The sequence below is a fragment of the Rhipicephalus microplus genome, chromosome 2, assembly GCF_043290135.1.
Source record: "Rhipicephalus microplus isolate Deutch F79 chromosome 2, USDA_Rmic, whole genome shotgun sequence".
Taxonomy (NCBI): Eukaryota; Metazoa; Arthropoda; class Arachnida; order Ixodida; family Ixodidae; genus Rhipicephalus; species Rhipicephalus microplus.
The window spans coordinates 236499711-236515521 of record NC_134701.1 but is presented as its reverse complement, the minus strand read 5'-3'; the positions used below and the strand labels follow the sequence as shown (position 1 = coordinate 236515521).

The following is a 15811-nucleotide window of genomic DNA, read 5'->3' as shown; positions in this document are numbered from 1 at the left end:
TTCGGCGTATTCATGCCTTAGCGCAGTTATCTCGAGTGGCGCGTTGTGCTGAACCCAAGAAAACCTTCGTCTCGTTGCCTTCCAGAACTTCGGTGGCGCTATGGAGGTATAGTGTGGGACGAAATGAGATGCAACTTATGATAAACAAAAATAGCAAAATTGCATTGTTATGGTGGAGTTCAGTTGTGTCCACAGGTATTAGCGTTGCCTCAACCGGCCTTGTCTCCACCACTTGTGTCCACCAGCCTTGAATGACGTCTGCAAAACCACTTGGTATGCTTAAAACGAATATTCCCAGACACATCTTGTAAACCCTTGTATGAATGACAAACTAATCAAGGGCGATCTGAAAGGCAATCATGTGCAAGAAAATATAGAGGATGTGATTAGAGGTAATTTCAATGTAAATGTGAAGAAAGAAAAGTGGGCGGAAAGATAACTTGCAGTGGACAGAGACTGAACCGGCGACCTTTGAATACCGCTGTCTGTTGAATCTCATCAATATTGTGTCCAACAAAGGTAACGAGCCCTTAATTGTGCACTTCTTTTCTTCAAACGAATCAAGTATCATTTTAGTTCTTATGGAATGAAATAGTGGCGGGAAAGGGAGCGTTTAAACCACCCGATTTTTTTTTTAATTCTGCGTATTACATCATACACGCATAGCAGAAACGCTCGTACAAGCAAATGTGGCAGAAATCTTTCCCTTCTTCCTTCTGAAAAAACAATTGTGGCTATGCCCCTGCATGGATAACTATGCATTTCCATGTTAGCTTTTGCGAGTTCCTCAATGTTCAGATTGTCCCGAATTCAAAGACCTGCGCGTACTGTTTACTTGCGTTCGTAATCTTACATTTCCGACTCACTGAGCCCGTAGAGTGGCTCGACGATGGCCTTCGGCTTCGATGTCTCACTGAAAACCTTCCTCACAGCATGCTACCACAATATCCCGCGGCTGACAAATCAGTGACTGCGTTTTATCTCTGACTGAAACTCTGGGCTTCCAGGCAGGGAAAGTGTACATAACCTTGCTCGGTGGTCGAGACAAGGCTTTTACGGTGCTGATGGGGCAGATTCGTCGAGACCCAACAAATACGCATTAAAATCCCTGGCGTTGTCTTGTAGTTCGTTCGACGCATCAAAGCATTGATACAGAGCTTATACCAAGGTCGATAACTCTGTATACAGCGGATACTGCACGCTGCGACGGGTGTTTGCAGATTTATTGCACTGTGCATACGCAGATCTCGTGTTTACGCTGTCCTGAAAAACTGTGAAACTAAGGTTACGTCACGGTGTTCTCCCTTGGTGCGCTATTTTTTTTTAAAGTTGGTGCGCTATAAGGGTCAATGAACTATATATGCAGTCTATTTAATTAGGCTTCCACAAGAGCTGGGCTACCAAAAACAATGCTAGAGAAGAACACGCTGGAGAATGGCAGTAAACGAAATAATAACCCTTGCGTGTGCAAATCCATGAAATAATCTGTGCCTTTTTAGAAATTGTGTCTCCAGAATGCAGTTAAAATCCGCAACAGCTCCACCTTCGAGTATAGTTTGCGGTTTATTAGCAGTGAGTTATCAATATAATGACTTCTAAATTCTCAGTTATCTTCAACAAATAAGCGTCAATGAAAAAAAAACACTAGCACACATACTTCTTCCGAACTAAATGGCAAGAATTATTAGAAAGCCATGGCACAATGGTTGTTTTGCCAATACGAATTAAATGTGTGACGCCTGTATGCATATGTGCCTATATTGCTTGTTCCTTCAAAACTCACATCGTGCTTGCGCACTAATAAAAACGCACAAATATACAAAATAACGCGTTGTTATCTATCGCGCATTCGTCATGCAATATACGTATTGCTCGAGCCAACTCTAGTTCCATCCTTTTCGTTTATGTTTTTCAGGACAACGTGTCTCTCCGCTCATCCATCTATGATGAAGAGGTGAACGGCATTCGGCCGTTCAAGAGTGTTTTCGAGCTCAACACCACTGACGTCATGGACCTGGGTCGATACATCTGTTACTACAACGGGACCACAGATCTCACCAACTCGGGAAATGCTACGTCAGTATACGTCTTCGTCAATGGTGGGTGCTTTTATCGCGTTCTGCATCCGCGCACTGGCCGCCTTTTGCTTTAAGATACTTGCAGAATGTTTTGCGTTCATGGAGTACATAGGTGTTTTTATGCCACTCCAGCACGAGCTTTTGGATGCTCAGAGAGCACCAGCTGCGTATTTTCGGGCCTATAAGGGTGTATAGTGTTCTTAATGCCACACGACGTTTACCAAGTCGAAGGCTGATGCAACACAAGGTGTTTGACGCTTTTACCGTTATATGCAATCGTATAAACAAAAACAAGATTGCTTTCAATATGCAGGAGACCACGCGCACAAGGGCGTATCGCAGCTTCGTGTGCTTCCTGCTTCATCAAGTTGCACCACCTTACGCAGATGGTACACATCGTGCTATGGGCAAAAACAGCTTAGTTTTCAGCAGCGTTGTAACTGAATGGTCACTGTTCATAGCAGTTGTTGTAACTTGACCAGTGGCAACAGTACCTCATGTTACTAGGAAAACGCAATGGTCATGATGGACTTGTAATCGTAAGAACAACTTGTCTTTTTAGCGCTATCATCATCGTCGTCATCACTATCATCATCATCATCGTCTTCGTCATTATCATCATCAGACTGACTACGTCCACTGCAGGACAAAGGCCTCGCCCATGTTCCGCCAGTCAACTCAATCCTGTGCTTGCTGCTGCCATTTTACACCCGCAGACTTCTCAATCTCATCTGCCCACCTAACCTCCTTTCTCCCCCTAACCCGCTTGCCTTCTCTGGGAATCCAGTTAGTTACCCTTAATGACCAGTGGTTATCCTGTCTACGCGCTACATGCCCGGCCCATTGTCCATTTCCTCTTCTTGATTTCAACTAGAATATCCTTAACCCCGGTTTGTTCGCTGATCCACTCTGCTCTTTTCTTGTCTCTCAAGGTTACACCTACCATTTTCCTTTCCATTGCTCTCTGCGTCATCCTCAATTTAAGCAGAATCCACTTTGTAAGACTCCAGGTTTGTTTTTAGCACTAACGCATTGCCAAAAGAGCTGTTTCACATAACTTGGTAAAGCCGACACCACGCGCATAAGCCAGAAGGGTTCATCTTGGGCTGAAATTGTTAAAAAATATATTTCATCTTTCAATGTGGCTTGATCGCTGAGTTTCATCTTTCAATGTGGCTTGATCGCTGAGTTAGGAACAATGTCAAACGTCTTACAGGGGCACTAAAGCGCAACAATAAATCGCCTGAGCCTCAAGTTTCGCTCTTAGAACTCTAATATTGTTAATTTCACTATCACAGCTTTGTTGATAGAGGATACAAGTAAGTTTAACGATTCATTTTTAAATTCCGTGTGACGAAATCGCCGCACGAGACGCCACAAGTTGCAAGTGTATTTTTCGTATTTTTACAACATTGACTGAAGGAAATTTCTTGAAACTTGCTATGTTAACTTTATGGCCCCTCACAGGGGCATGTGCTCGTTTTTACTGTTTACAAAAGACGTAAAACGTAGTAGGTGACGTCAAAGTCTATGATGTCACAACCTTTGGCGCAAAAATTTCAAAATGACATTGCCACCTGCAATTTTTTTTGCTTTTTTTTGGTTCCCGAGCGTCTGCCTACCGTGATAGTGGTGATATTGGAATCGTAAATTTTTATTTCTTTTATATGAGAAAAGATTATGAACCATCTCCCTTAAGTTAACCTTGATGGGATGCGAAGCAGCAGCGGTGCTCATGGCGTTGATTCGGTTGAAACAGGCGTTGATGCGGGTGCTGAAGTAAAGGTTTGAAAGGAAACTCGGTGTACTGCTTACTAGGGTAAACGTTTGTTTCAAGCGCAAGGACACGGGAGGTGGGTTGGGTCTCGTGTAAGTTCCATCTTAGATAAATGAGCCTAAAGACTGGACAGATTTAGTTGCGCGTCCGTATCAGGCATACGGACGCAGCCTGATAGCTATTTTCAGTGACAGGCCGCGTCCGTACGGCTGCTACGGACGTGCAACTAAAACTGTTTATTATAGTGTTTCCACTCGACGTGTGGTCGAGCGTTGTGGGTGGTGGAAAGGGTGAATCGAGAGAGAAGGATGTTGTGAGTGGACTTAGGGGCCGGCAGCTACTTCGGGTGAAGGAGAGAGTGAGGTCAACGCGCAGCTGCTACTTGACCTATTTGGCACCGCTCCAACATCTGCGGCAAGGGGCTTTGTGTGGACGTACGGGACAGCGTTACACAGGCTAGTCAAAGAGCTGCTATGCATTTTACAAAAATGCTGCTTTGTTTATTGTCCCTTTAAACGCATTTCGTATCCTTACTGTTCGCAGATGACTACTACCTGTTCCAGCCGGAGAAACAGATGGACCAGCTGGTGTTTGTGACGGTACGCCACGGCGAGATGTCGGTGGTGCCATGCCTGCCCACGCACTCGGGCGCTCGCGTCCAGCTCTGGAAAGATGATGGACTGGGCGAGGACGAGATGGAGGAGGTGATGCTGGCACCGCACGATGTCGAGTTCGACCCGATGCGGGGCTTCGTCATCTACTACCCGCACAGCTACTACTCCGGTCACTTCATCTGCAACGGATCGGTGCCGGGACGCGTCTACAACGACTCGACCATGGCCGTCGTTTTCGTCTACCTGCGTGAGTGTAGCATGCTGTTACGTGTTGTATCTTAACTGTTTATATTAGGAAATGCGTATAAAGATGAGGTAAATAAAAAATTACTACCTACTATACTGTGACTGTCTAGAAAGAGCTACTGAATCCAAAGTGGTAGTCACACTAGAAGATGAGAGCACAGAATGAAATGACAGAAAGAAATAGAGGTATTGGGGGGGGGGGGGCATTTACGTACGCTCCTTTCCGAGAGTGTGAACATGAGAGCCAGAGAGAGAAAGTTTCCGTGCCGCGGTGGTCTAGTGGCTAAGGTACTCAGCTGCTGACCCGCAGGTCGCGGGATCGAATCCCAGCTGCGGCGGCTGCATTTCCGGTGGAGGCGCAAATGATGTAGGCCCATGTGCTCAGATTTGGGTGCACGTTAAAGATCCCCGGGTGGTCTAAACCCCCGGAGCCCTCCACTACGGTGCCTCTCATAATCATATGGTTGTTTTGCGATGTTAAACCCCACATATCAATCAGAGAAAGCGACAAACTTTTTATTGAAAGGCAGAGGTGTGGCCGGCATATAGAAGTCGCTGACGGGCTACTGCGCGTGGGGAAAGGAAGAGGTAGAAATCAAAATATCTGAGTCCGAGTTTTCTGGCTCTTGGCCAGGGGACGTGCCCTGGTAGAGTGCTGCACTGAGTTCATCATCCTACAATCACGCGAGAAATTTCGCTGCATGCAAGGTCAATTAGGATGACAGGCAATGTAGAACTAATGTTTGTAGAGATGGCCCACACTGTCGAAATGCTTGGTTTGTAACAAGTTTAGTGAGTCCAAATCATGTAAACATAAATTTAATTTAAGCATGCCTCTGGTGAGTGAGACAGGCTGCAAAAAGTAGCACGCTCTCTAATAATAAAGTTTTCTGTGCGATCGAAAGCATGGCCTCCGAAGGAAAAACAGCGTACGAATCGTTCTCTCCCTTTCTGTTCCCTCCCTTTGTACACTAAACAAATTGCAGCACCGGTGGACATAGCCCCCAACGTGTTGATCTCGAAGGAGAACAACTTTCATCCTGTGCTGAATGACTCGTTCACCCTCAACTGCACCGTCACCGTCGAAGCGGGCATCATGTTCATCATGACCTGGGACTACCCCAACAAGAACGTAAGTTCTGGTAGCTGTTTAGGCGGCTCAGTCAGGCTACGTGAAATAGCATTACGCAAAGGACGACACGGACACAAGGAGCAACCAAGATAAACGGTGCGCTACTTGCAAGTTATTTACTGGCTGGAAAAGATATACGTGTTTCACTTTCTTCGTATCATGCATACGCATACAAATACACTTATAAATACGCACATTCTCTCCTGTCAGTAAATCAGTTCTAAGTAGCACACCGGTCTCTTCCTATGTGTCCGCGTCATCATTTGCACAACACTGTTTAATAGCCTTAGTTAAGTAATTTAACTATTGCGAATACCGAGAAGAGTTACAGATTTGGAGCAATTGTCGGCCTCGCGACCCTTTCGTAGTGTATTAATTCGGAACATCTCTTTGCAAACTTGAAGCACTTTGAGCATTTCTATCTAGCCTTACGCCTGGGCGCTCTCGAGGTCATCCTCTAAATATGACACATACAAATGTTTGTATGGGAGGGCATTGCTATATGACAGACACGATGAACAGGTCATTACAATAATTGAATGAGATGTTTGATGCGTGCGTAATGAAATATTTTCGTTCAGTCAGCTAGTAGGGGTGGGTGTAGTCGTGAATTGTCGGAGTTGTGAGTAGTGGCACATACCCGTTTCCGACCTACGACGGCCCCCGCACATTGAATCCTCGACTGAGAACAGCTCCGATGTCATTATTAAAAACAAGCGCACGTCTTGATTTCTCGTCCGCACAACCCAGCACATTGCATCTCCTTTTTCCAGAGCTCCCGCATCGAAGTCACCAAGCCCATCCGGAACGACAAGCCGTTTGGGCAAGATCACTTCATGCTGTCCGTGGTGACGTCACAGCTGACCGTTCGTGACGTGCAGAGGAGCGACGAAGGGCTTTACACGTGCTCTTGCAAGGATCATGGTGGAAAGACGCACAATCACTCGGTCTTTGTCTCCGTCTACGGTAAGAGAGTCAAGACCCTCTCGGCGCTTTGAGCCCTAAAGTTCTTGACGTTCCTACAGTTTTGTTGCGCTGCACTTAAGCGTGAACGTTTAAAGAGTTGACTGTTGGGCGAATTGGTGTTTTTATATAGAAACCGTCGTGAGTTGCGCAACTAACAGGACACATGAGAAGGAACAGACAAGTAAAGGCGCATACTAACAACTGATTTTATTGAGGGAAGACTCACACCTTTAAACATTAGCAAGCTCGTGTGCCCTGTTTAGTTGCGCAACTAACGATGGTTTATATGTCGCTTGAGCATGGAGTTTTTTATACTAAAAGGGGTAAGCGTTGACAAAATTATAAAGGCTATGCGCCGAGTTACAATTCTGTGTTTTCGATTTCTTTAAATAAAGTCAGGCTTTTTTATAGACACACAAGACCTTTCACATCTAAGTGGCAGTTACAAATACCACGGATCACTCAGAGCACTGTAAACTTATGTTTGGGAACTGACAGATATCAAATGAAGGTCCACTACCCTTGTATCATTTTTCTGCACAACTTCTCCGTTACATTTTGGTCCTGTTGTTGTTCTGGTTACGAAAATTTGCAAATGTCTAGCGCAGACGTGCCAAAATATACTACATGATAAGTACTAACGGCGTACGGTCCTTATAGACAGAAACAAGGTGTGCGTACGGGCTAAATGGTATTTCTTTGCAAACGTGACTGCAGCGCACCCCAAAACAGACAGGCAGACAGGCCTACGAAGACGAGCCTTGTACACCTTTGCCTAAACTTATCTTACGCATGTGTCCAGACGAGAATAAGATGCTCATTCATTCAAAGTTATTGCAAATGCTTGATTACATCAACGTTTAAAAATTCAAAGTGCGCTTTACTCTTATATCACCTCGGCCACCTTTTAGTAAGCGTTGGAAATCATTGTTATGGTTCGTAAGGGGTATAAATGTCCGTCAACTTAAGAAAAGAAAAAAAAAGAAGCTGAGAGTTGAGAAAGTCACACTTGCCGTGGTTTCACCAGCTTTTCAAGTGGGATCGTTCATCGCCATATTCTATTCACGAAGGACACAGCTTTCAAGCGGAGCAGATTTCAGGAATGGCCCTCCCATCAAGCTTTCTGAAAAAGCTGGTGGTCGCACTTAGCCCGTAGTCTTGCGACACCTTGACGTCAGATAGCATGATTAATGCACTCCGCGACGGCGATCGCTATCGCCCCAAAGACGCCCCGCGTGACCTTTGACCAGGAGTCGGCGTTTGCTCGTTATTGTATATGCGTATATTCGCTGGGGGCCGCGTGGGTTCAGTGTCAAAGTTTTCTTCATTTTTAATTTGTTTTCTTGTTTAACTTTTTTTATACCTTTTCACATGACTTAAGCGCAGTCACGCCTCCTTGCTGCTTTAGCAATATATTTCATAATGTGTACGTTTGTACGCGCTCAACCGGTTTGGTATTGGTGCTCGTACGAGGTCATAAGAAGCAATTGAAAGGGTTCGATATAGGTTCAACGTGTAATATATACGCTCACACGTGAATTTCGGCACTCTAGCAGTTGAGTGCGTGAGCCCTTTGACAATTTCTTGAGAGGGTATTTCTGTATGAACAGCGTCAGCAATTACGTAAATGGAAAGTACATTTGCAGCCTAGTATTTGGGCACGCTGAACGTGATTTATTGTGTAACACGGTATGAGAGTTAACTGTAGCGTAGATGCGTGCAAATTTCCAAACGTAGCTCAAAACTCAGTTTTATACAGTCTTGGCAATCGCTATAAACATTCCAAATAATAGCCCATTGCCGTTGACATTGAATCCACTTGAAATCATCTCAGAATCGTTGAAAACTAACACACCGAGAAAGAGAGAGAAATGAAGAGAAATGCATTGAGATTAATCAAGCTCTATCTCGGTTGGCTACCTTATACATGTGTTGGGGGGGGGGCATGTGGAGGGGAAATAACAGGTAGAATAGAGAAGAAAGAACGAGATTGAGAAAAGAATGAATGAGCAGTGTTTGTGAATACACAACATGACAACTCGCTTGCAGTTCACAGATGCTTGCCAACTCCGGTGGTCTTCAAGAGGCTCAGAAAGGCTTCTGTGGCATTATTAATGTAGGAAACTATGGTTCAAGATCCCGTGATCTTGTTTACTAAATGTGACAAACATATGTACACATACCAAAACGTAGGCTTCTGTCGGTTGCAACTTCGCTCTTTTTACAACACTTTTAGGCGTCCGTGATTCGAAGTGTCGGTTTCAAGTGACTTCCGGCTTGTAGTCCTACGAAATATCTCCTATTCCCGTTGACGGCAGCACAACTATAAGCGCGCGAGTTCTGGTTTACAGCTCATCGTATAGTAAATTGCGGTAGTAGACGATGCCAACCCCGATCCTTCTCGTCCGTGTGCAGAGTCCGAACAGTTGGCGCACGTGAACCTGACCACGGACCTGGACACCTCGGACTCCCTGGTGTTTCCCGAGGGGGGCACCTTCAAGATGGTGGTAACGGTGGAGGCGCACCCGAGCTTCGCCGAGACGAGTTTCTGGTGGCTCAAGGACGGCGCCATGCTCTACCATGGCGGGGAGCTGCGGCTCTCGTACCGCGAACCGCGAGCTGTGCTCGAAAAGTCCAACGCCCGCTTCGACGACAGCGGCGAGTACACGTTGTTCGCACGCATACACAACGTCACCTCCAAGATCACCTTCAACGTCAGCATCTCGTGTGAGCATACCACGTTTGACGTATTGCTTCACTGTCGGCTTCAAGAAAGAACGAAAAGCCCATCAATGTATCGAGGTCCAAGGAAGAGTGTGTTCTTGTTGTTATAAAAACAGATAAAACTAGCATCAGTCGGCATTGATTGTCTCTCAGTGAAGGCTAACCAACATCTAGTCAGTGCTCGTACAGGGTGAGTAAATGCGCTACCTAGCTAAAGAAAGAATTCGCTCGAGATAAGTTGAACTCAATCAGTTATTGTTGGCATCTTTATCAGCGTCTCCGCACGAAGTTGCGGAAGATGGCAAAGGAAGAGCAGTAAGACGTTGATTGTGCTCAAAGAATGAAACTAACCATTTCATGTGTTATTTTTGATTGCCGGAGGTATTACCGGTGCTTTGGCTTTTGAAGTCCGTTACGCTGGCGGATCACTCGAGTTTAGTTTTAGCAGCGTGGTGTTACTTAAGGTGCACTAAAATAACAAAAAAATAATATTTTGGCATAGGACTCACTTTCATTCAAATGACATCAAAGCAACTTAAATAATTAGTAAATAAGTGTATATAACTTAACTTTTGGCACGCAGTGGTGTATACTGTACTGCTTGGCACTTTTGTTTAGGCATCTGACGACGTTCTGTTTGTTCTGTCACATGAACCACCTTTAACGCGATTTCTTTGTTTATTTTGGTGCATATGTGACTGAGACGCTTGTGCTACAAAGCTTCAGCGGGCACACCTGTTTCGAATTTGTTACATTGATGAAATCGCTTCAGTTTATTTTACATGCTTCTGAATGTATTCCAAAAACTATCATTGCCAGTAAAATGGTGGAGTTCTACTTGGCAACATTTACTATTTCAACCTACAAATCGTGCAAATCAAAATGTGTTTTAAATTCAAATGCATTTCTTACTCGGGCTATGTCAGGCATCCGGCGTTGTATGCGCGCCTGCAGGTGATATCTCTTCGCTCTCACTTCCTCTCCCATAGCAATAGCTGCAAGGGCGCGCGCTTATTCTCGCCCCTAGCAACCGGAGCATGTGATGGGAGAAAGTGTAGGAGAGGGTATATGTGCAGTGCTTTGCTGCTCCTTCTCTCGCCGTTCGCTTTCTCTTTTCCCTACGCCTCGCGCCCCCGTCTTCTGGCGCCTCACTCTCAACCCTTGGCTGGCAGAACACCTCTCGAGAACATCCGGAAATGTGTGCTCGAGAAGCCGATGTGAAACGCCGAGCCGAGAACGCTGGCACCCTACTCTCCCGTCCGCTCACTCCTCACTCTCGACTGTTCGCTGGCTGGGTGAATCTCAAGGCGATGGCAGAAGTCGCTGAAGGCGAATGCTTGACGGCAATGGTACTCGTACTCGGTGCAAGAAATGCATTCGCATTTTCTCGCTATTCCCTTTGGGGAGGGGGGGGGGCGCATTTGTGTGTGTGTGTGTGTTTCACGCAACAAACGTGCGCACCGTGTGTGACAGCATGCAGCAAGCCCTGCGCATCGCTACATGATGAGTTACAAACGAGTAGATTACAGTGAAGGAACTGTCCTTGCTAGTGACTTTTAGTTGCGTATGACCTGCTTGCTTCTGCGCTCTGTCGTCCTGCACAGCCAAGCCTACGGTGACAGTGGTGAACAACACGGAGCTTTATGCACACGGTTCCAACTACACGCTGGTCTGCACGGTAAAAGGGAGCCAGCCGTTGCGTGCCTGGTGGGAGTGGCGTGAGTGCGTGGACCCTAGGGCATGCGACGACCAGGGTCCTGGCCGCGTCTTCAAGCGCTTGGCAGCCGACAGCTCGCACAGGAACGCTGGCGCCCCACCGGGGCATCTGGTGCGCAGCACTGAGGGACTACGGCACCGCAACCTGACCCTTATGCTTCGCGCCCAACAGTCTGGCCTGTACCGGTGCGTCGCGGCAAACTCGCTTGGCACCGGACTCGGCGTCGCAAGGTTCTACGTCACTGGTGGGTTCGCATCTCATGTAAAAGCTTCCAGCGGCGACGTACGGCGTTCGTGCTGTAAATTTTGAAGCATGTTCTCAGGGCATGCTTAAAAACAAAACCTAATTTGTGCGAAAAAAGAGACGGAAACCCCAAGCGAATGTCGTAATGTAATTTAAAAAATGCGGAAAGGTGGAAGAGGAACTTTCTCGGTGGACAAAAGGGAAAAGCAACTGGCATACGTTGGCTTTAATAAATATTTGTTTCAGCTAGTATTTGTATCATCTCAATGTAATATTCCCTGATTTACTTTCTTGATTATCCTCTTACCTCCGTATCACAAAGGTCATAAATTTATTATGATAAACCACTTTTTTATTGTATTGATTTACTACTTACAATACGAAATTTCCATTCGTGATTTTTTCTTGGCCAATCCTACAGGATGGTTTGCTCTAGTATACTGAGGACCGACTTGCCCCTTTCATGATAGATATAGTTCTGTGAGCTTGCTTATACTATATACGTATATTACAATTCAGTTTTACTTTCAAGCCTTGCATACATACTTACATTACGGTTTAGATTTAATTTCAGGGCTTGCATGCTATTTGTTGTCATTTACGGTGAATTTGATTCCTTTCATATGATAGAATGCTTTCTGCTTTTTGCACAGCTTTTGTTTCTGACGTGCCCTAATTTACAGATATATCCTTTATTATTAGTCTGTCTTGATTGTCAGAGCTTATCCTCTCCTGGTCTTCTTATTGATGCCTGTCTGCGTAATCACGCAGACGCAAGGAACGGCTTCGAGGTTATCGCCTCAGACGTCATACCCGTCGACCAGGATCGTGTGATGCTCAGCTGCCTGGCCAGCCAGTTCAAGTACGAGGGCCTCACCTGGAAGTGGAAACCAAGAGGCTCCTCACAACTCGTCAGCCTCATCCCCAATGGTAATGGCGCTGCAGTAGCGTGGTCCATCAGTAGCTTTTTTTATAATGACTGTTCCATACACTTGTAACGTGTGTCAAGTCTGAGGCAGAGACTAATAAGTTGTACTTTTAGAGAAACTGACGATGTGATAAAGATTGCTGCCAACATTTTCTGTCCACAATCAATCAATCATTCAATCAATCAGAAAATTTATTCACTGAATCGATCAACCGATGGATCTATAGATTAATCAATCCATAACTGCTGAGTCCCCGACGATCATTGAGATTGTACCTTCGCCTATAGTTGGGTCTCTTGCTTCAGCATTTCAGTCTGCCACTACAGCAGGTGGGACACGTGAGAGTTTAGATAGTGTGAATTTAGCAGATGGGGCAATACTTCGGTACCCTTAAGTGGTGAGCTTATTGTTGGCCATTCGTGCAGGCAATCTTGACGTAAAGATGTCGTCGACGGCGTTCTCCAACAACCTGACCCTTCACTTCAACCATATCAGCAAGAACCAGTCAGGAGAGTACCAGTGCTTTGGCTCCATTCGTGGAGGAGGAGTTCAGAGGCACATCGGGTTCATCAAAGTTGACGTGCGAGGTACGGCTCCGTGCGAGTTGTTCTTGCTGCATTGCATTCGTGAAAGCTGCAAAAAGGGCAACAAGACCTTGAAGCGAACGCTTACCGTCTGCACACAGGCTCCACGTGACCTTACAAATGTTACCGTGAGATTTAGAAATTACCAGTCTTTCAGCAGTATGTTGAAAATGATGCGTGAAGGGCACACGTACGCTTTGTGTATTTGTCTTGTTCTTCCTTTTGTACTTGTTCTTTTTGTGCTACACTGATGACAGAAGCTGGCAGCTTACAATCTAACCAGAACACAATGTCGACTCCCTCCCTTTGCATAACGCCATATCGTTAAACGTTACTGGTGAAAGGGCAAGTTGACGATAATTGCAAATTCAGGCGCAGTCAGTACTCTTTCTTTTTGAATGCCCGGAATATCTTTGAACAAGCAATCTTGTTCACTCTATGAGGTGAATAGGTTTCATGCACTGTGACAAAGCACACGTGAACTGCTTTCACCCGTGTGTACTTTCACAGGGATAAGTGCATGTTGCCAAGCGTTTTTACTATTTTCTAGGTGTGCTTAGATTCAGACGATCGGCAACAACGAAAAGCTACTTCACTTTTGCCGCCTCTTCTGGTTCGAAATTTCTGCACAGATATGCGTCCACCGGAGTTCAACAAGACCAACCTACGCAACGACGTCTTGAGCGACGTCTCGTACCTCGACCTGCAGTGCACGGCGACCGGGCTTCCCGAACCCAGCATCTCGTGGCTGAAGGACGGTAAGCCGCTCAACATGAGCGGCATCGACCGCCTCGACGAAGGCCGCTGGCTCGTCAAGCGGAAGGTGACGCCCCAGGATAGCGGCTTCTACCAGTGTCGTGCCGAGAACAGGGCCGGTGCCATCTATGCCAACACCACCATCAACGTCGCCAGTGGTACGTATACACGCACTACTCGCGTACGGGACCCCCGAGAAATAGACCAACACTAATGTGCGGCCTTGTTGGAGTGACATGTGGTGACTGCAGCAGATGGATGACAGGAAGCGCTCGTGTTCCTCCGTTCGTCCGTGTCTTCGTAAGCATTTTGCAGTTGGTTTGAGAAATTGTCACCTGTTGGAGTTTTCCTTTTGGGCATGTGAGATTAGGTCCACTTGTTTAGGCTGTTCCAGCGGGCGCGCAATATTTTTCACGTACCTCATTGCAAATTTCTAAGGCGAAAGACCTCTTATACAAACGTGACTTTAATTGAGCGAAGAGCCCGCGTTGGCTTGAAATTACATGACAAGTCACATTAACACATGCTTTTACAAAGTTCAGTGGGTCAGTATCCTACTGCTGTCGCCACTAATACGAAGTTCGCTAGGTAACGATGTCAGCGTGTTGTAGTGAGCGTCAATGCTGACTAGCCGATATAGGAGATGTTGGACTTTCACTCCGAGATCGAATATGGAGGCCAGCTTTAAAAAAAAACGGTAACAACGTTCATTGCAGCTTGTAGCAGGGTTAGCGGAATACGAATTCCCGCAAGGTCGAGAGAGTCAGCTGGGGCGACTCCCTCAACAAGGGGTCGGCACGGCGTTAACGTATAAGTCCAATTGTTTCGTATCTTCTCTACGGCGCTCGAGGTCCACGTCGTCCACCCACTTTAAGACATCTTGCTACGCCGTTGGGTCATCGACCGATCGTGGTAAGGCATGCACGACACATGGAACTGTCCAAAACAGTCGGATTCCCGCAGTACGAGGAATTACTCATATGCGGCCGGGGCACTTCGTCAAAGGCCGCCACAGTTAAGTCGAAGACGGACCTATTCTCTGGAACCGCAACGTAAAGGCGTCGATGGGTGGAGACAATAGTTCGCCTGAACACCAGCGGCCAGCTGTTCTCCCTGTGGGAAGAATGATTGCCCGATTGGCAGGAACTATGGCACAACAACGGGCGCCTCGTGGCTCGAGATTTGCGAGCTGCGCGTTCATTTTCGCTTCGTGTTTGGGGCGTTTGCGGGGTATCAAGTGCATGCACAGTATAATAGCCCATCAGCATGATGTGCCCTGCGAAGTTCCGGTTTATATAAGGTGTATAGTTGACTTCAATCAAATTTAGGTTTGAGTAAAACATGTAAGACGCTGAGATTGTCATCACTATAGCCTAAACAAAAAACGTTATGAAAGCTACTTCGATGTACCGTCTTCCTATGACTTTCTATGTTAATTGTACTTGACCCACAAGCTGGTTTTTTACGTTGAGCTCTCTTCTTGATTGCTAATAAAGCTTGATATTGTTGATTTTGATTGTATATACGGATTTAAAGCAACCACGTTAAAATAGGCAGAATTGCGTGACAATTTCTTACTCTTTCAGGAATACCGGCACCTGCCATGAATACCACGCACATTGTCTTGATAAGCGTCGTCTTTGTCATTGCCATCATCTGCTTCCTCATCGTGCTGGTTTACTGCAAAAAATATCGCGCTCACATGGTGAGTACAGCTATACCTACCTATGCCTGGCCTTTCACTTAACTAGTCAAATGAATACCGTTAGGTTTTTACAGATTTCGTCAAGTAATAAGCCACTACCTTCTACACAAAATATACGTCATGCGCTATTCTGAGTTCTAAATTTCAGAATGAGTATGACGCCCATTAATTGTGCCTTAGCTGATTATGAACTGAAATAAAGCTCTATGCAATTTTCGGTTGGCCGAAAGCTATTGTTATTTGACTAGAGTATAAAGTTGGGCATGTTGGTAAGACATAATTAATCGGCGAAGCACGTTTAGAATCAAGGACAAGGGAAGGGTCCCTTTCCTTGTCCTTG

The 15811-nt window shown here is 45.9% G+C and overlaps 1 protein-coding gene across 3 annotated transcripts in view; it reads left to right on the top strand.

The window, feature by feature from the left end:
• Positions 1-15811, top strand: part of LOC119170244 (vascular endothelial growth factor receptor 1) — an 89493-nt gene that overhangs the window by 61852 nt on the left and 11830 nt on the right. For 2 of the 3 annotated variants that reach the window (XM_075877780.1, XM_075877776.1), the window contains exons 3-12: positions 1916-2099; positions 4399-4716; positions 5702-5847; positions 6621-6813; positions 9229-9540; positions 11142-11498; positions 12269-12427; positions 12852-13025; positions 13643-13924; positions 15353-15471. In XM_075877780.1, the coding sequence (XP_075733895.1) occupies positions 1916-2099; positions 4399-4716; positions 5702-5847; positions 6621-6813; positions 9229-9540; positions 11142-11498; positions 12269-12427; positions 12852-13025; positions 13643-13924; positions 15353-15471 (2244 nt within the window). The remainder of the gene's footprint in view (positions 1-1915; positions 2100-4398; positions 4717-5701; positions 5848-6620; positions 6814-9228; positions 9541-11141; positions 11499-12268; positions 12428-12851; positions 13026-13642; positions 13925-15352; positions 15472-15811) is intronic. The other variant, XM_037421354.2, reaches the window with a different exon arrangement.